This window comes from Bos indicus, chromosome 13 (genome assembly GCF_029378745.1).
Source record: "Bos indicus isolate NIAB-ARS_2022 breed Sahiwal x Tharparkar chromosome 13, NIAB-ARS_B.indTharparkar_mat_pri_1.0, whole genome shotgun sequence".
NCBI classification, from domain to species: domain Eukaryota; kingdom Metazoa; phylum Chordata; class Mammalia; order Artiodactyla; family Bovidae; genus Bos; species Bos indicus.
The window spans coordinates 7,059,250-7,081,284 of NC_091772.1; the positions used below are offsets into that span (position 1 = coordinate 7,059,250).

The window sequence follows — 22,035 nt, forward strand, 5'->3', positions numbered from 1 at the left end:
ATATACAGAGCTTGGAGCTGAGGGAGCTTTTAAAAAGAAAAAAAAAAAGAGGAGGGAGAGAGTCCACAAGAATAAACAACTTCACCTCTTCAAACTTGCATTTTTTAAAAAATTCTAAAGGACTCCAAAAATAGAAAACAGTTCTCCTATTCTTGTATCAAATGAAGACCACTGCAAAGAAACAGCCAAGAAAAGCTGTCACATAAAGGAAAACGGAAGAATAATTCAAGTAGGAACTTGGATGCAAGTTGAACTATCCTGATGGCATTTGTAGCACTTTCTCCTGCTCCAAAAAGACTTTGATATAAGAAATAACTTCTACTCATGTGAAAATGTAAAGGAGATGCTGAAGTAGTGCATAAAATGATCAAGACAGAAGTTTGGAGCTGAATCTAATATCCTCAGCACACCCACTGGTCATTTGGAGCTCGATCCCAGTATCTGGGATCAAAAGCATTTTATAAAATATGCTTAGTGTTATTTTTCATTTCTCAATCATTCATAGATTTGATTCTAAATGAAATCAGTTTGCCACTGTCTGCAATGCAAGTTTTTAAATGTTAGGCATTTTATAATATTTACCAAGAAAGTGAGCATCATGGATGCTTCTGAATACCTCACTTTCCTTACTATCCAAAATTACATGTCCAGTAGTGCAACATCACAAAAAAATGGCATATAACTGCTTTTAAAATCATTTTAAAACACTATAAAATTATGTGAGCTTGGTTAAAAACTATACAATCAAAAGGGCTTCCCAGGTGGCGCTAGTGGTAAGGAATCCGCCAGCAATTCAGGAGATACAAGAGATGTGGGTTTGATCTCTGAGTTGGGAAGATTCCCTGGAGGAGAAAATGGCGACCCACTGCAGTATTCTTGCCTGGAAAATCCCACGGACAGAGAAGACTGGTGGGCTACAGTCCATGGGGTTTCAAAGTCGGACAAACTGAAGCAGCTGAGCACATCCTATAAAAGCAAAAAATCACTTCCCAGAACACTAACTGCAGCACCAACTCAAATTTTTCCCAAATATTCATGATTCTCCAAGGAGAAAGCTTTCATAGAAGTTTCATCTCAATTCACTAGGAAACCCACTGACTCCACCTTGTTAAAACACTCAGAATCTGGCCACTTCTCACCACTCCCCTGCACCACCTGGGTCTGAGCTGCCTCCGTCGCTCTCCCGGATTGCTGCAACAGCCCCTCACTCTCATGCTTGCCTTGCTCGGTTCCCTGCCTTGGTCCCATCTCAACACACTAGCCACTGACATCCTTGGGAAATGCAAGTCAGGTGATGACACTCCTCTTCTCAAAATCCTGAGAAGCCCCTTGTGACGACACTAGCCTGCAAACTGGAGCCTTTGGCAGAATCTCCAGGCGCTCACGTGATCCAGTCCTCTCTTCCCTTCCTCCCCTCATCTCCCCCACCTCCTGGTAAGGCTACTCCAGCGTCCCGTAAAAACACAAACATGTCAAGGGAGCTCTGGCCTCAGGGCCTTGGCCCTGACTGTGCCCAGTCAGGGTCTTCCTTCTTTCCCAAATGGCAAATTTCTCCATCTGTTTAAACATATCTCCTTGATGAGGCCTGAAACTCAATACTTTAAAACTACTCAACACTCTACACTCCTCTAGCCAGTACTCTTAATCTCTCTCATTCTGCCCTTTTTACATTTTTTCCACCTTATGACATACTATACACTGTGTGTGTGTGTCTGCTCAGTAGCTCAGTTGTGTCTGACTCTTTGTGACTCCATGAACCAACCCAGGCATCGAACCCAGGTCTCCTGCATTGCAGGTGAATTCTTTACCATCTGAGCCACCAGGGAAGCCCAGACACTGTACAGCTTACATATTATCTCTGTTGTTTACATGTCTCCCTCAAATAAACTATAAGCTTCATTACAGCAGGGATCTTTGTTTTTCATTGATATCCACATAGCCACTCAGAACAACGCCTAGAACACACTAATCATAAACAAACAACTGCAAGATACTCAACAAAATAATAAATGAGGGTGTCAAAACTCTCTAAAGGACAGCACTGTCCTTGTGTTATGCTCTCCTTAATTTACACTAAAGCAAGTCTAAAGTGTTACGCAACAAAAGCAACAGTGTACTGAGACCAGTGCTGACCGGGTGACCGTCAGCGAGCTGAGATACTGAAGGGCCAGCACAACCAAACACACAGAGACGCACCGAGGCCGCCTGGGATTCTACGGATGGGAACTGTTTTCAAAAATCATGACGCTATTGTCAGTCTAAAAATGGGTAATTCAGTGACTTTAGAAAGCTCTCAAAACTGCTTAAAATGCATTATGCTAGATAAGAGAGACAGAGAAGAAAATGATAGCTGCTTCTTTGGACTTCAAAACAGATTTCTGCCTGTTTTACCTAGGACTTCTTTGTTTACCACAAACACACAGAATTGAAGAAAGACCATCAATTTGGTGGCTACTGCTTATTTACAGCTTACAAACACAGAAAGTGCAAATAAAGGAGAACCTGCTATACGTGGAAAAAGAAATAGTGAACATATTAAATAACAAGGATTTAACTCTTCTCAAAATGTTATTGTAAAAATTTGTAAACACGTACATTACAGTGAATAGTCTATAGTGAATCCAAAAGGATCCTCACCCTATCTCACCAGTGATTAACACACTGCTCGTCTTTACTTCACTCCCATCCAGACCATTCTGAAGCAAACCTCAGACATCACATAACTTCAAATATAAATATTTTAACGTCTCTAAAAAAGCAACTTAAAAAAAATACATAACCACAACATAACAAATTGACACCTTAAAAAATTTAACAATAAATCCTTGGAATCAAAAGTTGATTCAATTGATGTTCACATTTCCCTGATTTTTTCCTAAAAGTTGTGCTATTATTGTTATTTTGCCTTTTAAACTATTTTATTTGAGGGGAAATCCAACTAATCCATCCTTATTTTCTGATTAGTTGATAGGTCTTCTTATGTTTCTTTTAATCTATAGGTCTTTAAATATTCTTTTCACATTCATACAAAAGTACTAAAATCCGAATGAATTTATGAAATACAATAAGTTTAACTGCATTTTCAAATAAACAATGTACCAAAAACTAAATTTGCATCTCAAAAAATCCTAGGGTCTAACGGGCTGGAGGAAGCAAAAGCTGGAATCAAGATTGCCAGAAGAAATATCAATAACCTCAGATATGCAGATACCACCACCCTTAAGGCAGAAAGTGAAGAACTAAAGAACCTCTTGATGAAAGTGAAAGAGGAGAGTGAAAAGGTTGGCTTAAAGCTCTACATTCAGAAAACGAAGATCATGGCATCCATCCCATCACTTCATGGTGAACAGATGGGGAAACAGTGGCTGACTTCATTTTTCTGGGCTCCAAAATCACTGCAGATGATATTGCAACCATGAAATTAAAAGACACTTACTACTTGGAAGGAAAGTTATGACCAACCTAGACAGCATATTAAAAAGCAGAGACATTATTTTGCCAACAAAGGCCCATCTAGTCAAGGCTATGGTTTTTCCAGTGGTCATATATGGGATGTGAGAGTTGGACTATAAAGAAAGCTAAGTGCTGAAGAATTGATGCTTTTGAACTGTGGTGCTGGAGAAGACTCTTGAGAGTCCCATGGACTGCAAGGAGATCCAACCAGTCCATTCTAAAGGAGATCAGTCCTGGGTGTTCATTGGAGGGAGTGATGTTGAAGCTGAAACTCCAATACTTTGACCACCTGATGCGAAGAGCTGACTCACTGGAAAAGACGCTGATTTTGGGAAAGATTGAGGGCAGGAGGAGAAGTGGACGACAGAGGATGAGATGGTTGGATGGCATCACTGACTCAGTGGACATGAATTTGGGTAAACTCCGGGAGTTGGTGATGGACAGGGAGGCCTGACATGCTGCAGTCCATGGGGTTGCAAAGAGTCAGACACGATTGAGCAACTGAACTGAACTGAACTGAATGAGCATTTTAGGTTAACTCATATTAAACATGAAGCAACAATGTTTTCCAAGCCTTCCCTTTTTCACCAAAAGAAACAAAATTTCCAAAAATTATAACTTGGACTTCCCCAGAGGTACAATGGATAAGAATCTGCCGGCCAATGCATAGGACACAGGTTCAACCCTTGATCCAGGAAGATTCCACATGCCAAGTGTTGGGGGCCAGAGTGAGGTACTCCGCCCATGGCAAAGGTCATGAGGAAGGAGGCTCGACATACGCAAAGGCGGGATCGAGCCTCAGGAGTCCCCCTGGAAATCCTCGAGCGTCTACCCCATAACCAGAGCCTGCCTACTTTACTACTTTGTGCTCTTACCTACACCTCTGACTTTACGGGGGGCTGTCCCCCACCACCTCTTTCGGAGAAGGAGTTAACCTAGAGCTCCAGTCAATAAAAACTCTTGGGTGTGGCAAGAGTGTTTTAACCTACAAACTCCTCTGAAGGTTCTCTAGCCTGCCTGACAGGCTCGTCTGGCCACATGTGATTGCTCACAGCCTCCCAACCGTGAGAGGCACGAGATGCTTTAAACCCTCTAAAAACAGGTTCTTTAGAGAAGTTAGAAAACTATAAGTATAGTGGGCTAATTAGAAATTGTATTGGTGAAGGGTTTTTCATTTGTTGAGCCAATGTTTGTTGCTAAGTCTCCATATCCCCTGCCCTTACACACATTAATGAATATATAGAATTAACCTTTGATATTAATCACGTTAGACCTTAGGCTAAGTAAATTCTTTCCTTAACTAAAACCCACTACACCCTCACCCTGTAGGAGTGTAACTTTACTTGGGTGGCGTCTGTATTGAGAATAATCAGCCCTGGAGAAATAAGTGTCCTGATTGACTGACCGCTGTCACAAGGAGAGGGTCGTAAATTGTCAGCAGGCCCCCCTGGCCAGAAGATGATATAACACCCCTAAGACCTCTGTATACATTTGTGTGAAGCACCTGACTTTAATAAAAGTCAGGACTGCTGTCCCCACGTGACTTTTGTATAACATCTTAGTGTATAAAAACAGACTCTGGAAAATAAAGAATTGGGATCAGTTTCTCGAAATACTGGTCTCCCCATGTCGCTCTCTCTCTCACTCTGGCTGAGTCTCCATCTGGAGCGCGGAACCCACCATGCTTACTAATTATGCCTGGGCTTCTAAGATCCGACCGGGGAGGCCTCAGTGTCTCCTCTCCTTCGGGAGAACGGAAGGACGCCTGCGGCCTACGTAAGTGGTGCAAACTTCTTGTCTTGAAGTTTTATTGGTCTCCCGCGTAAACCAAGCTACTCAGCCTCTTTTCTCCACTGAATTTTCCTACTGAGCTATCCTTATTCTATTACTCTTTATATCTCTAATTAATATCTAATTGAAGCTATCGTATCCTGATCCTCGCCTATGCCGTCTCTCCTTCGAATACCCTGGATCAGCCGGGGCTGGTCCCCGGCAGCCAAGGAGCAACTCAACTGTGCACCACGACTCCTGAGCCCACACGCCACAGCTGCTGAAGCCCAGATGCCCAGAGCCCATGCTCCGCAGTGAGAGGCCACCACAACGAGGAGCCCACGCACGGCCACTGGAGAGCAGATCCCGCCTGCCACAACTAGAGAAAACCCATGCACAGCGACGAAGACCCAGCACAGCCAAGATAAATAAATGAATGAAATGAACTATACAGTGAAAAAAGAAAATGCCAAGTCAAACAAAACTATTAAAGTTTATACTTATAAAAAATTATAACTTATTCTATAATAGGTTAGGAGTTAGCAAATTTTTTCAGCTAGAGGGCCAGACAGCAAATAATTTAGGCTTTGTACCCAGATGTCTCGGATGCAACAGCTCCTTTGCAGAGCACAAGCAGCCACAGGTAGTATGCACACAAATGGGAGTGGCTGTGTTCCCAAAAAACGCGACTGACAAAAACAGGCAGCAGACCAGATCTGTCCCATAGGCCGTAGTTTGACAACCTTTGTTCTAGATGGTAAGGCCTATCAAAGTTACACCATATCATCACGGAGGAGAAAAGAGTGAAAATATACTTTTATAAATAAAATCAACTTGGGAAAACATGGCACAGTTTATGATAATCAGTTCAGCCGCTCAGTTGTGTCTGACTCTTTGCTAACCCATGAATCGCAGCACGCCAGGCCTCCCTGTCCATCACCCACTCCCGGAGTTCACTCAAACTCACGTCCATTGAGTCGGTGATGCCATCCAGCCGTCTCATCCTCTGTCGTCCCCTCCTCCGTTCCACCAAATTTATGAAGATATCAAATATTCAGCTAGTCTGACCAAATACCAAAATTTAAATAATGCATCATGTCATGCTGACAATAACCAGAAAATTAAAATATAAAAGATTATCAGCTAATAAAAATACCATTCCTCCTAAAATTCTGCTGAGGGATTTTTTTTTTTTTAAGAAAGAATAAGAGTTTACAAAATTCTAACAACTTTCGATGCAGCTGAAACAGATATACTCCCTGTCATCCTCAATGAGGTATACAGAGAGATGAACTTTTTATTTGAAGACTTCTTAGAAAACACCCAATGCTCTGCTGCCCCCATAGTTACCTGCCTCTTCAATAGATGACAACAGAAGACCATGGTTTCTAAGTCTTCCATCTGCTTTTGATAGTTTTTATATCCCTATATCTAACACACAGGAATTAAACAATAAATATTTGCTGAATGAAGGAATGGTAAGCGATGAGTAACTAAATGGATGTAAACAGCTATTTCTTACTATTATAAAAGAATTTTACTGCCTTGTTATGAGTTCTAGTCTGCTGCTTCTAATGTGATAAGGAAGGACTCCATAAAATTTTAATAGTATAACAAGTCAAATAAGGTACTCAGTTTCTTCATCTACAAAATGTATGTTATGCTCATAAATCATTTTATGATATCATGAGACAATGCATATGAATCACATAAAACAGTGCCTCTCACAGTGTACGAATGCATAAGGGTCACTATTATCATTACAGAAATTACATAACTAGACTTATTAGGGTTGCGTGTAAACAAACTTAAAGTAAAAACATGATAAATTTAATTTCATTTATTTGGGATACTCAGGAGGCTTTCCTGGTGGCTCACATGGTAAAAAATCTACCTGTGCTGTAGGAGAACCAGGTTCAATCCCTGGATAGGGAAGATGCCGTGGAGGAGGAAATGGCAACCCACTCCAGTATTCTTGCCTGGAGAATTCCATGAAGAGAGGAGCCTAGTGGGCTAAAGTCCACAGGGTTGCAAAGAATCAGACACAACTGAGCAGCTAACGCACACAAAGAATCCTCAGGGAATCTGGGTTTTTTCCACAGTGCGGGTATTTGAGAGATTTTTGCTTTTGGACAAGATGGAGTAACAGGAATACATTTACATTCTTGCCTGAACCAAAGGGGAAAAAAAATCAGACAAATACAGAAAACAGTTTTCACACATTAGCCAGTAGGCAGCATAGGACAGCGATCCTTGAGAGAAAGGAAACAAACTGGATAAACCTTATGATGGCCCCGCTTACTGCCTGGAGAGTTTCCTGCCACGGCACAGGAACAGGAACTCAGAACAGGAACCCTGCAGTCTCTGTGAGTTGAAGACAGAGAGCTGGGCATCCAGAGATGCCCAGGTGGCCAGAGTTCACAGGGCAGAAACCCAGGGAAGAGAGTCACACAGAGAAAAGACTCCGGAAATCTGCAGAGTCCCTCCAGTCTTCAGCTTTGTCTTCAGTGTATGTGTAAAAGGAAATTATCAAAGTCTGGGAAAGAATAACATGCAAGTTTTAAAGGTAACAATCCCCAAGTTCACATAGGGCCAGAACAGCTCCTGTTCCCAGTAGTCACACTAAAAAAATAAAACCTCATTCTGGTTACATCTGTTATAGTACTCAGAAGGGTTTTGCCTAGCAGCAAAGCAAAGTTAGCTCAAGGCTAAATGCTTCTCTAGTTCGTGTAACAAAGTATAAAGCAAGGCCTGAAAGGATGACGCTGTCTCTAAATAAATTAACCACATCCTAGAATTGAAGTACAAAAATATCCAACACCAAATAAGGCAAAACTCACAATGTGTGGAATCTAATAAAAAAATTACCAAACGTGAAGAAGCAGGAAAATGTAACCTATAATGAGAAAGATCATTCCATTGAAAACCCAGAAATGACAAAGATGATAGAATTAGTAAACAAAGATATTAAAAGTTACTATAATTGTATTCATATGCTCAAGAAGTTACAGGAAATATTAAACATGTTAGGCAGATACACAGAAGACATTTTTTTAAAGATACAAATCAAACTTCTGGAGATTAAAAACTACAATGTCAGAAATGAAAAATAAACTGGATGGGATTAACAGGTGACTAGGTATTGCCACTCAGTGTTCTTCCCTGGAGAATCCCAGGGATGGGGGAGCCTAGTGGGCTGCCGTCTATGGGGTCGCACAGAGTCGGACACGACTGAAGTGACTTAGCAGCAGCAGCAGGTATTGCCAAAAAATAATTAGTAAACAGCAGTAGAAATTATTCAAAATGAAACAAAGAGAAAAATTAATGGGAAAAATAAAAAAATTATCAGTACCACTATGAGAGGTCAAATATACATGTAACTGGAATCCTAGAAGACAGAAGAGGAGGGATCGAGAAAGACACATCTGAAGAAATAACAGCCAAAAATTTTTCCAAATTTGATGACATATATCGCTACATATCCAGGAAGCAAAATGAACACAAACCAAAGACATTACAGGAAAACTACAGACCAAAGTCTCTCATAAACACAGATGCAAAAAGTATTTTAAAAAGTTAGTAAATTGGATCCAGTAACATATAAAAGGATAATACATTGTAACCAAGTGGAATTTATTCCAGGAATGCAACTGTTACTTTAAGAGTCGAAAATCACCCAATCACTGTATTAACTGACTAAATAAGAAAGAGCATCACAAATAGATACAGAGAAGTATTTGAAAAAGTACAATACCCATTCCTATTAAAAATTCTCAGCACATTAGGAAAAGAAGGGAACTTTCTCAGCATGATAGAGAGCATCTATGATAAACCTATAGCAGCCATAATGTGTGTAAAGTGTTAGTCATTCAGTCATGTCTGACTCTTTGCAACCCCGTGGACTGTAGCCTGCCAGGCTCCTCTGTCTATGGAATTATCCAGGCAAGAATACTGGAATTGGTTGCCCCTTACTCCAGAGGATCTTCCTGACCCAGGGATCAAACCCGTGTCTCGCATACTGCAGGCAGATGATTTACCATCTAAGCCATGAGGGAAGCCCGTCATATCTAAGGGTAAAGAACAAATGCACCCTCCCTAAGATTACAAATAAAGCGAGGGTGTTCACTCTCGCATTTCTATTTCACATTGCATAGGAGGTGCTAGGCAGTGCAATAAGGAAAAAGAAAGTAATTAAAGGAATGGACATAAAAAGGAAATAAAACTATTTTTATTCCCAGAAGACAGAACTATCTATGTAGAAAACTTCATGGAATCTATAAAAACAAAATGAGAACAAATGAATTTAGCAAATTTCCAAGCCAGAATATCAATATAAGGAATCAATTATATTTCTCTATTGGTAAGGAACACTGGTATTTAACTTTTTTAAAGTATGAAATTTATCACAGCAACAAAAAGAAACACTTACGTATAAACTTTTTAAAAGCTGTGCAAAATCTGTACACTGAAAATTATAAAACACTGTTCAGAGAAGTTAAAGAAGACCTTAAAAAATGAATCAAGTTAAAAACCTAATCAAAATTCTAGCAGGTTATTCAAAGAAACTGACAGGATAATTATAAAATTCACATGAAAGTGCAAAATGCCTAAAATGGTCAAATCAATTTTGAAAACAAAAAATAAAGCTGAAGAACAATGTGAGAAAATTAGATCACTAATTCCAAGCAACTATAGGATCACCTTCTGACATTATTTTAATACAGAGATGACCATTGCTTTTTCACATATATTTCATCTTTGTAAAATATAAAAATATTATACATATCCCCTTTGACAACTGCCTCACTTGTTCCTTCCTTCCTGCTTCCTAGAGGTAATTACGGTCTCGTGACCTTCTTTCCAGAACTTTTTTGTACATCTATGTACGTGTCTGTGTAGACTTAGAAAATCAGAGTGCTAGCATACCTCGGAGATACTGCAGGTTCAGTTCCAGACCACCACAATTAAGTGAACGTCACAATAAAGCAAGTCACACAAATTTTCCGATTTCCCAGTTCATATGTTTACACTACACTGTATTCTATTAAGACTGCGATAGCACTATGCGTACAATAATACTGGACACACCTTAATCTAAAAACAGGATATTGCTAAAAAATGCTAAGCATCACCTGAGCCTTCAGCAAGTCATAGTAAACAACACTAAACACCACTGATCATAGAGTACCATAACAACTATCATCATGAAAACATTTGAAATATTGGGAGAATTACCAAAATGTAACGCAGAGACATCAAGTGACCAAATGCAGTTGGGAAAATGGCTCAAAGCACAACTACCACAAACCTTCAATCTGTTAAAAAATATATATATACAGTATCTGTAAAGCACAATAAAATGAGGTATGCCTTTGTTGTATGTGTTTAATACCATAAAGGAATAGATGAGAATGAGAAAAGCTTCAATTCTGGACAGCTGTTACCTAGGGCAGGGCCAGAGATGGGGTCGGGGTATGAGCATGGGTCAGCAGAAGGATAAGAATGCCCTTAGCAAGGATCGCATCTACACAGCTTCGAGTCTCTTGGTAATGTTTTGTTTTCTCAACCTGGCTGGTAGGAAATAGGGATACCTTGAATACATTTGGGTAAAAAGATTTCAAGATTTTTCAAAACTATATCATTTTCTATTACTTGAAAGTCAAATAACAGTGATTCCTATAGTACCACTGTCACAACTTCCAATACAGGATATTAACATAACCTTAACAGCCAGGCGTACTGAACATGTATGGTACTGAAGACAGTTGAGTATGAGACAGTACTGAGGCATAATTGTTATATTATTATCCACGTTATCGTGAAGAACAGTATGGAGGTTCCCTAAAAAACTAAAAACAGAGCTACCGTATGACCAGGTAATCCCACTCCTAGGCACATATCCAGAGAAAAAGATGAGCCTAAAGGATACAGGCACCCCAGTGTTCACTGCAGCACTGTTTACAACAGCCAGGACATGGAGCAACCTACGTGCCCATGCATATTTCACTTCAACAGGTGAACTATAAAACATTACATATATTTTATATGTACTGATGTTGAAAAAATCTCTAAGACATACTATTTAAAGAAAAAAAGAAAGTTTCAAAATAATATGTACATTGATTTTTTTTAAATATGCATAACTCTGTTTACAATGGCTAAGGCATGGAAACAACCTAAATGTCCACTGACAGAGGAATGGATGAAGATGTGCGGTGCGTGTGTGATGGAATATCACTCAGCCATTAAAAACAGTGAAATAATGTCATTTGCAGCAACATGGATGGACCTAGAGAGTCATTCTGAGTGAAGTCAGCCAGACAGAGGAGGAGAAACATGGTGTGACATCCCTTCCATGAGGAATCTAAAAGGAAATGATAGAATGAACTTACTTACAAAGCAAGAAGAGACTCACAGACTTAGAAACTGAACTATGGTTGCCAGGGGGAAGGGATAGTTAGGGAGTTTGGGATGGTCAGGGGCACACTGCAATATTTAAAATGGATAACCAACAAGGACGTACTGCACAGGACATGGAACTCGGATCAATTTTATCAGGCAGCTTGGGTGGGAGGGGACTCTGGGGAAGAACTGATACATGTGTATGTACGGCTGAGTCCCTTCGCTGTTCACCAGAAACTACCACAACACTGTTAAGTGGTTGTACTCCAATACAAAATTAAAAGTTCAAAATAAAAAAATTTAAAAAGTGGATTAAATATATCATTAGGCATGTTAACAGGATGTGATTACATTTTACAAACACAGAAATTTACAGAAGGGTGAAATACAATGGTGAGGATTTGCTTTAAAATACTACAGGAAAGAGACAGGTACATGAGACAGATGAAGGGCAAAAATATTAATTACTGGAGCTAGATGATAGGTTTGTGCAGGCTCTTTACAACATTCAAGTTCAAAGTTTTTTAAGGAAAATTATATTTTAATGCTGCAGAAAAGATGAATCTTACTAATGTTAGTGTCACAATGTGCTTCTCCAGAAGAGCAAAATTAAGTACTTTTATTCTGAAAACTTCTCAATAAAATGAGTTTAGACTCTGGACTCAAACATGTAAGATATTTTTAAATTCCTATAATAAAAAGACCCCAGTTAAGCACTTATTAACAGCAAAAGCATCTCTACAATCAATTACAAAACCTAAATTAACTCTGATCTCTTTTGCACATTAATCCATAATATTCTCTTCCATCCGGAGCTCTCTCTCAAAACAAAATGTTTCGAGATCACAGAACAAAGAGTGTCGTCCTCTCAAAGGCAAGCTACTGCTGATGCGTAACCAACAGCATCAGCCTTCTGTGGATAAAAATAGCCTTCAAACACCGCATGCACCAAAGACCAAGGTCCTGGGGGAAGACGGAGAAGAGCAAAGCAGTTACCAGGGAGGAATTCGGCCGGCTGAGAGCTTGCCCTTCTGCCCTTCACACAAGAGTCTGTTTGCAACTGAGACTGGGTTCTTGATTCCTATAAAATAAAATCAGCAGAAAGTGAAATCAGAAAGTCTTCAAGTTTCCCACTCAATTTTGTGGCTGTTTCAATAAGACAACTTTTAAGTATCAATATCTTGGAAAACTGTCTATAAATATACTAATGAAAACTGTTATTTATCATCAACAGTAAGGAGCAAATCAAATATATGAATACCTATAGGTATAAGAACAGAACAAATATAAAAACATACATTCTCATTTTATCATGTGCTATAGCAGCAAAGACTGAATTTGAAATAACACAAATTTAAATTAGGTTCCTTTTTAATAGATTTCAGGATAGAATTAAAAATTTAACTGGAAATTTGCCATCTATTATCAAAACCATGAATTTCCTCTAAGGAATACACCTGAGTACAAACAGCTTCAAATTTCTCTTTAGGGAGAAAAATTAATGGACAAAAATTTTAAATCTCACCTGCAAGAAAGAATAAAGTCCTACAAATGGGGAGAGAGTAGGGAGAAGAGGCCAAAGGTGTACAAGACTGAAATTGATGTGGCTAGGCTTGTTTCCAGGAGGGAAAACAAAATGGAGAGGGAGAAAAGGGTGCTTCTCCAGAGGAAAATAGGACAGGAGGTATTAGCGTGAAAAAGAACTGCCAGGGTGACAACAATAATAACAAGTATGACAATGACTACGACAGAAGCCGGTGACAGTAACTTAGGATCCAGTATGGGCCAGGCCCAGTGCCAAACCTTAACCAGCATCAGATTATTTAACGGACACTTCACCTCTATCACATAAGTACAGTTATAAACCCTGTATGATTACTGAGCAAACATTTGCAAAGGTTAAGTTACCTGCCCAGGATCACATGCTGAGATTTTAACAGAGGCAGCTAATGACCACACCCTTGACCACTAACTTATAGTCTCAGGACACTGTTAATACAAAAAAAAAAAAAAACAAAAAACAGCAGGATATAAAGAGACTGAAAAACCTCAGATTAAACAACAGATTGACTTAAAACTAGATATTTAGCTAAACACCAAAAACTACTGTCCCCCACTAAAAAAGGATAAACTATCAAAAGAAGAAAAACTCAGATCTCTGTACGAAGCTCTTAAAATAAATTTATTTCTGTGTATGATGATTCAGTGGCATAAAGACATCAATTAACTGATAAATTAACATAAATTCAAAGCTATAAATTCACCATCAGAGCTTCAAAAGGACATCTGCTGCTGCTGCTGCTAAGTCGCTTCAGTCGTGTCCAGCTCTGTGCAACCCCATAGACGGCAGCCCACCAGGCTCCCTCGTCCCTGGGATTCTCCAGGCAAGAACACTGGAGTGGGTTGCCATTTCCTTCTCCAATGCATGAAAGTGAAAAGTGAAAGTGAAGTTGCTCAGTCGTGTCTGACTCTAGTGACCCCATGGACTGCAGCCTACCAGGCTCCTCCATCCATGGGATTTTCTAGGCAAAAGTACTGGAGTGGGATGCCATTGCCTTCTCCGCAAAAGGACCTCTATGATATATGAAAAACTGACTCTTAAATTCACCAGGTAAACTTTGTAAAAAAAAAAAAAAATTAAGAGGCACTCATTTTACAAAATACCATTTCTTATTCAAAGCTACTGTAATTGAGTGTGGTTTGTGTACAAAATAGACAAATATATCAATGGAACAGAATAAAGCTAAAGTTGAGATACAGACATGTGTGAATGAGGATATTTAATACGTAATACAGACAGTACTTCAAATGTAGGAAAGGATGGACTGTCTGTGAGAGGCGGACAGAACACAGAGTGATGGGGGTCAGACTGCTTTATAACAGTACCAGCTATCAACGGGTTGCTTTGCAGCTATAAATGCACCCTTGGTTGCCTGATGGGTAAAAGTGGGCATGGGCCATCTAACCATGCAGCTGTGGCCAGCTGGCACACGGCTCAGCTTCGTCAGGAGAGGGCACTGGAGATACAACGCAGCGGCCGGGCTCCGGGAGCTCACAGGCATTCACACTACGTGACCCACACGGCTCTCTCCAGCGCCAAGTGCTGCGGGGTGCAGCTTCCTCCAGCATTTGCCCACCACATGTTTTCCCCAACTCCTGACTCAGGCCACGGCAGCACAGCGGACAGCCCCAGAAAGAAAAGGACCATAGTCATGGATGCCACACCTTCTCCTCAGTCCCACACATAGCAAAGGATCCTGTGGGGCTGGCTGTCTAGAGAGCCAAAACCCTAGTCATCATCCTAGGAACAGAGGTTTACCTCCCACAGCTTCCTGAGCTCTGTGTGCCCACCTGCCAGTCTGAGCCCCACAGGACGGTTTCTGCTCCCACAGGAATACGGCCTGGGTAACCCAACAACCTCTCTGCCAGACAGCAGGCTGCAGCCACACCTTGTTCAGTGAGGTGTGAACTTCCTTCCACATTTCCCTTACATGTGTATTTCCCCTTTGCTCTTTACATTAAGCTTCTCCAGTTCAAACTGCTGTGTAGTATCTGTCTCCTAGCTGGACCCAGTCTGATACAATAAACTTGGACAAATTGCTAAATCTCTCCTGTGTCTCAGATTCCTCAATTATAAAGTGGGGATAAAAGTATTGATCTCAGAAAGCTTTTCTGGGCACTAAATGATTTAACACACATGAACTACTGGAGAACAATCCATGGTAACAGTCATCCAATAAATGGTTGTTGTTATTATCCTTACTATTATTGCTCAATAAACTATACAGGGACAATTTGTTGATCACTTCAGAAACTGATCAACAAACAATGCATTCAAGAAGCCAACAAAAAATAAATTACACATATATTTGAAGAATATGTAAGTGATGGACTTACAGTTATGACTGCGAGCTGACTGTGGCACAGATCATGAACTCCTTATTGCCAAATTCAGACTTAAGTTGAAGAAAGTAGGGAAAACCAAGAGACCATTCAGGTATGACCTAAATCAAATCCCTTACGATTATATAGTAGAAGTGACAAATAGATTCTAGGGATTAGATCTGATAGACAGAGTGCCTGAAGAACTACGGACGGAGGTTTGTGACATCGTACAGGATACAGTGATCAAGACCATCCCCAAGAAAAAGAAAGGCAAAAAGGCAAAAGGGTTGTCTGAGGAGGCCTTACAAAGAGCTATGAAAAGAAGAGAAGCAAAAGGCAAAGGAAAAAAGGAAAGATGTACCCATTTGAATGCAGAGTTCCAAAGAATAGCAAGGAGAGATAAAAATGCCTTCCTCAATGATCAGTGCAAAGAAATAGAGGAAAACAATAGAATGGGAAAGACTAGAGATCTCTTCAAGAAAATTAGAGATACCAGGGGAACATTTCATGCAAAGATGGTCACAACAAAGGACAGACACGTATGGACCTAACAGAAGCAGAAGATATTAAGAAGAGGTGGCAAGAACACACAGAAGAACTGTACAAAAAAGATCTTCACGACCCAGATAACCATGATGGTGTGATCACTCACCTAGAGCCAGGCATCAAGGAATCTGAAGTCAATTGGCCCTTAGGAATCATCACTATGAACAAAGCTCATGGAGGTGATGGAATTGCAGTTGAGCTATTTCAAATCCTAAAAGATGATGCTGTGAAAGTGCTGCACTCAATACGTCAGTAAATTTGGAAAACTTAGCAGTAGCTGCAGGACTGAAAAAGGTCAGTTTTCATGCCAATCCCAAAGAAAGGCAATGCCAAAGAATGTTCAAACTACTGCACAATTGTACTTATCTCACACACTAGCAAAGTAATGATCAAAATTCTCTAAGTCAGGCTTCAACAGTACTTGAACCATGAACTTCCAGATGTTCAAGCTGGATTTAGAAAACGCAAAGGAACCAGAGATCAAACTGCTAAAATCTGTTGGGTCACTGAAAAAGCAAAAGAGTTCCAGAAAATCATCTATTTCTGCTTTATTGACTATCCCAAAGCCTTTGACTGTGTGGATCACAATAAACTGTGGAAAATTCTTCAAGAGATGGGAATACCAGACCACCGGACCTGCCTCTAGAGAAACCTGTATGCAGGTCAGGAAGCAACAGTTAGAACTGGACATGGAACAACAGACTGGTTCCAAATAGGAAAACGAGTACATCAGGCTATAAATTGTCACCCTGCTTATTTAACTTCTATGCAGAGTATGTCATAAGAAATGCTGGGCTGGATGAAGCACAAGCTGGAATCAAGATTGCTGGGAGAAATATCAATAACCTCAGATATGAGATGATACCATACTTACGGCAGAAAGTGAAGAACTAAAGAGCCTTTTGATGAAAGTGAAAGAGGAGAGTGAAAAAGTTGACTTAAAGCTCAACGTTCAGAAAACTAAGATCATGGCATCCAGTCCTATCACTTCATGGCAAATAGATGGGGAAACAGTGTCAGATTTTAATTTTGGGGGCTCCAAAATCACTGTAGATGGTGACTGCAGCCATGAAATTAAAAGACACTTGCTCCTTGGAAGAAAGTTATGACCAACCTAGACATAATATTAAAAAGCAGAGACACTACTGTGCCAACAAAGGTCTATCTAGTCAAAGCTATGGTTTGTCCAGTAGTCATGTATGGATATGAGAATTGGAGTACAAAGAAAGCTGAGCACCGAAGAATTGATGCTTTTGAACTGTGGTGTTGGAGAAGACTCTTGAGAGTCCCTTGGACTGCAAGGAGATCCAACCAGTCCATCCTAAAGGAAATCTGCTGCTGCTGCTGCTAAGTCGCTTCAGTCGTGTCCGACTCTGTGCGACCCCATAGATGGCAGCCTACCAGGCCCCGCCGTCCCTGGGATTCTTGAGGCAAGAACACTGGAGTGGGTTGCCATCTCCTCCTCCAATGCATGAAAGTGAAAAGTGAAAGTGAAGTCGCTCAGTCGTGTCTGACTCTTAGCCGACCCCATGGACTGCAGCCTACCAGGCTCCTCAGTCCATGGGATTTTTCAGGCAAGAGTACTGGAGTGGGGTGCCACTGCCTTCTCCCAAAGGAAATCAGCCCTGAATATTCATTGGAAGGACTGATGCTGAAGCTGAAACTCCAATACTTTGGCCACCTGATGTGAAGAACTGACTCCTTCGAAAAGACCCTGATGCTGGGAAAGATAGAAGGCAGGAGGAGAAGGGGATGACAGAGTATGAGATAGTTGGATGGCATCACCAATCAACAGACATGAGTCTGAGTAAACTCTGGGAGTTGGTGATGGACAGGGAGACCTGGCGTGCTGCAGTCCATGGGGTCGCGAAGAGTCGAACACGACTGAGGGACTGAACTGAACTGAACTGAAAACCTTAAGAAATGCAAAAGCCAAAAAAAAAAAAATGAAAAACAAACAAAAAAAAGAAATGCAAAAGCCATAAAAAGGAGAATAATAAGTTTGACAAATAAAAATTTAAGTTCCAATATGATAAAGCACATTATAAACAGGGTTAAGTGGCAAGCCACACAAGAAGTGTAAGCAGAGAAATGCTAATGGCCTTGAAAAATATGAAATTTCATTAAATGCTAATAATATCTCATAATAAAAGAAATTAATACTAATTGAAATGCTCTGCATACCTATCACAAAAATCAGAAGAGATACAGAAGATTACAACAAATGTGTAAGTAAACTGACCTAATTGATATACATAGAAAACATACCCAACAACTACATAATACTGTTTGGAAGTTCATATGGAGCATTCATTAAAATACACCATAAGCAGAGCCACAAAGTAAGTCTCAAGAAGTTTCAAGGGGTTGGAATCTTTCAGACCATGTTCTCTGATGACAGTGACATTAAACCGGAAGTCAATAAAATGTTTAGGCAAATAAATCTGACAATTCATTTTAAAAAGACAAATTCCTTGGAAAATACACATAAGAAAAATATAGATAGTCATATAACTGGTAAGAAAATTGAAACCCATGTATTTAAAACTTTCCACAAAGAAAATTCCAGTAACTCAAAATAACCAATGAATGCTTCCAAATAATTTTTAGAAATCATTCCAATTGTATGCATACCCTTTCAAAGAACAGAGGAGAAAAAAAAACCCAACTCATTTTATAGAGCCAGCCAAACATGATTCCAAAATCTAAAGAGAATATTTTAAGTTAAGTAAAATTAAACCTGATCATTGCATGAACATAGATGTCAAAATCTTAAACATTAGGAAATCAAACCCAGTGGATGTAAAAAACAAGATAAAAAATTCATACAGGAAGACTTTATGCCAGGAATGAAAAGTTGGTTTAGCATTTAAAAAAAAAATCATAAATTTTATATCTACAAAATAAAGAATAAGAGTCAAAGATGCAGAAAAACACTTAATATTCAATACCCATTTAAAATAAAAATGGGTATTGTAAACTACCAGTAAACTAAGACTAGAAAGAAACGTCCTCAATCTGATGAAGAGCTTTTATGGAAATCGTATAGCTGGCAGCACACAGTATGGTGAAACAGCTCAGAGTCCCCTCTGAGGCCAGGAACAAAACCAGGATGTGCACTACCATCACCTGTGTTCAGTACTGCACTGCGCCAGAGCCAGAGCACTAATGCAGGGTAAAAACAAAAATGTTAAATACTGGAACGGAAAAGGCAAAACTGTCATGATTCACAGATGGTGTGACTGTGTATACAGAAATTATGAAAGAAATTTATTTTTCTAACTGCTTGAATTAACAAAGTTATCAAGACCACTGAATATAAATCCAACACACAAACCTCAACTGTATTTCTAAATACAAAAATAATTGGATACTAATATTTTAAAATATATACTTATAACAGCCATAAAAAAATATCTGGAATAAATCTAATAGCAGATGTATAAGATATCTATATTAAAAACCATAGATATTGCTGAGAAAAGTAAACATTACTTACATAGATGTACACATTCTATGTTCACAACAGAAAGATGCAATATTATTAAGATGTCAGTTGTCCACATATGGTTCTATATATATATTCAATGCAATACCAATCACAGTCTCAGCAGGGGTTTATTATGAACACTGACAAGTTGATCCTAACAATTTTATGAAAATGCCATAAATTGAAAAATAGCCAATACAACTATAAAGGGGAAAAAAGGAAGCTGGAAATCTTATACAACCAGACTATCAAGACACAATGTCAAGCGATAGTAATGAAGACGGTATGGCACCGGCAATAGCACAACAGACAGAACGATGGAATAGAAGGGATAGAGACAAACCGCTACACATACAGTCATCTGATCTGCCAACACTCTTCGGAGGAAAGGATTATCCTTTCTACTGACAATGGCAATAAGCCATCTGGATATTCATAAGGGTGAAAAAAATTAATGTTGGTTCCGACTTCACCTACTCTAAAATAAATCCGAACTTCATAAGAAAGCTGACTGCTGCTGCTGCTGCTAAGTCGCTTCAGTCGTGTCCGACTCTGTGTGACCCCATAGACGGCAGCCCACCAGGCTCCCCCGTCCCTGGGATTCTCCAGGCAAGAACACTGGAGTGGGTTGCCATTTCCTTCTCCAAAGCATGAAAGTGAAGAGTGAAAGTGAGGTCGCTCAGTCGTGTCCGACTCTTGGCGACCCCATGGACTGCAGCCTACAAGGCCCCTCCATCCATGGGATTTTCCAGGCAAGAGTACTGGAGTTGGGTGCCATAACTATGAAGGGTTAAAAACAATAGAACTTTTATCTTCAAGAGGAAGCTATCCTCAAAATTTTGGGTAGACAAAGATTTCTTAAAATACAAAAAAAAAAAAAAAAAATTAGCCATAACATAAACACTTGATAACTTAAACCTCATTAGAAGACTGAAAAGATGAACCAGGCTGGGAGTAGATATTCGCAATACATGTATCTGACAAAGGATTTATATCAAATATATAAAAATTACTCCAACAAATCAATTTTAAAAATCCAATAAAAAGTACACAAAAAACAAAAACACAGTACACAAGGATATCTCAATGGCCATGACATATGAAAATGTTCTCAATCTCATTAGTCATCAGGGAAACTCATATTAAAACAGTAATACCACTACACACATATCAAATGGCTACATTTTAAAAAGAGTGACAATACCAAACATTGCCAAAGATGTCAAGTAACTGAAATGCTCATAAATCGTGGGAGTATAAAAGTAACAACTACTTTCGAAAACTGGGCAGTTTCAACTGCAGCCAAACACATATGTATCTAAACTTACCATTCTAAATCCTAGGTTTATACTCAAAGGAAGGAAGTGCATATGTCTACCAAAAAACTTGTACAAAAATATGCACTGCAGTTTTTTTATTATTATTCATAAGAGTCAAAAACTAGAAATTATTCAAATATCCACTGAGGAGAGCAAATAAGTTATTATATACTCACGCAACAAAATGCTGCTACCACAAAATTTTAAAAACTATTGTGACACAAATCATACGTCATTCTCACAGGTGTAACAGTAAGCAAAAGAAACCAGACACAGAGGGATATGATTCCATTCATATGAATTTGAGCCAAGGGCAAATTAATCTATAGTGCCTAAAGTCAGAATCTGGGGAGGAGGAGGAGCAGGGGGATGGGAATACCAGCGATATAAACTAAAGAGAGGCATAAAGAACTTGTCTGGGAGTTTGGAAAGGTTTTCTATTTTGACACGGAAATCTTTTACGTCTCAATTTTGGGTGTTGGTTTACAAGGCTATATACATGTAGGAATTCATGAAGCTTTATATTTAAAATCTGTGCCCTTCATGTATATTTCACTTCAATAAGTGAACTACCATACGTTACATATATTTTATATGTAGTGATGTTTAAAAAATCTCTAAGACATCCTATTTAAAGAAAACGAGAAAGTTTCATAATAACTGATATCATTATTTTTAATTTACCATTAAAGTTTCAAAATACATTTATTTTTTTAAAATATGTGCAAAACTGTATTTCTATTACATATAAATACAGATAAATGAATTTTATTTTACTGGTTAAACCCTCCAGGGAGAGTTTTGGAAGGAAAGATTTGGAAGATCAAAGGTAAATTTTATTTATATCATTTGAATTTTTTAACAATAAAAATATATTATTAGTATATTCAAATAATTGCAAAATTAATGGAATATGCCACTTCCAATTTTAAATGTCTGTAATCTCTTGCGGGGATGAAGGAGAATGACCACACTCTAAGCAAAGACTTGGACATATGCTGTTTCACTGTTTTCTTTAAAACTATCTATAGGTAAGATATTATGTTTTAAATTCAATAAAAGAAAAAATGTTTGTTTTCAACATTAATACAAGCAAGAATGATGAAAACAACTGGGCTGTTCTTTAGGAGGAATGAAATGGTAATATTCAGTTTTTTTTAAGAGTAGAGA

General features: G+C 39.1%; 1 protein-coding gene across 8 annotated transcripts in view; it reads right to left on the reverse strand.

Annotated features, from left to right (window-relative positions):
- TASP1 (taspase 1) overlaps window positions 1–22,035 on the reverse strand; it is a 318,545-nt gene that overhangs the window by 253,198 nt on the left and 43,312 nt on the right. For all 8 annotated transcript variants that reach the window (XM_070800705.1, XM_070800706.1, XM_070800702.1 and 5 more), the window contains one exon: window positions 12,622–12,706. In XM_070800705.1, coding sequence (XP_070656806.1) covers window positions 12,622–12,706 — 85 coding nt within the window. The remainder of the gene's footprint in view (window positions 1–12,621; window positions 12,707–22,035) is intronic.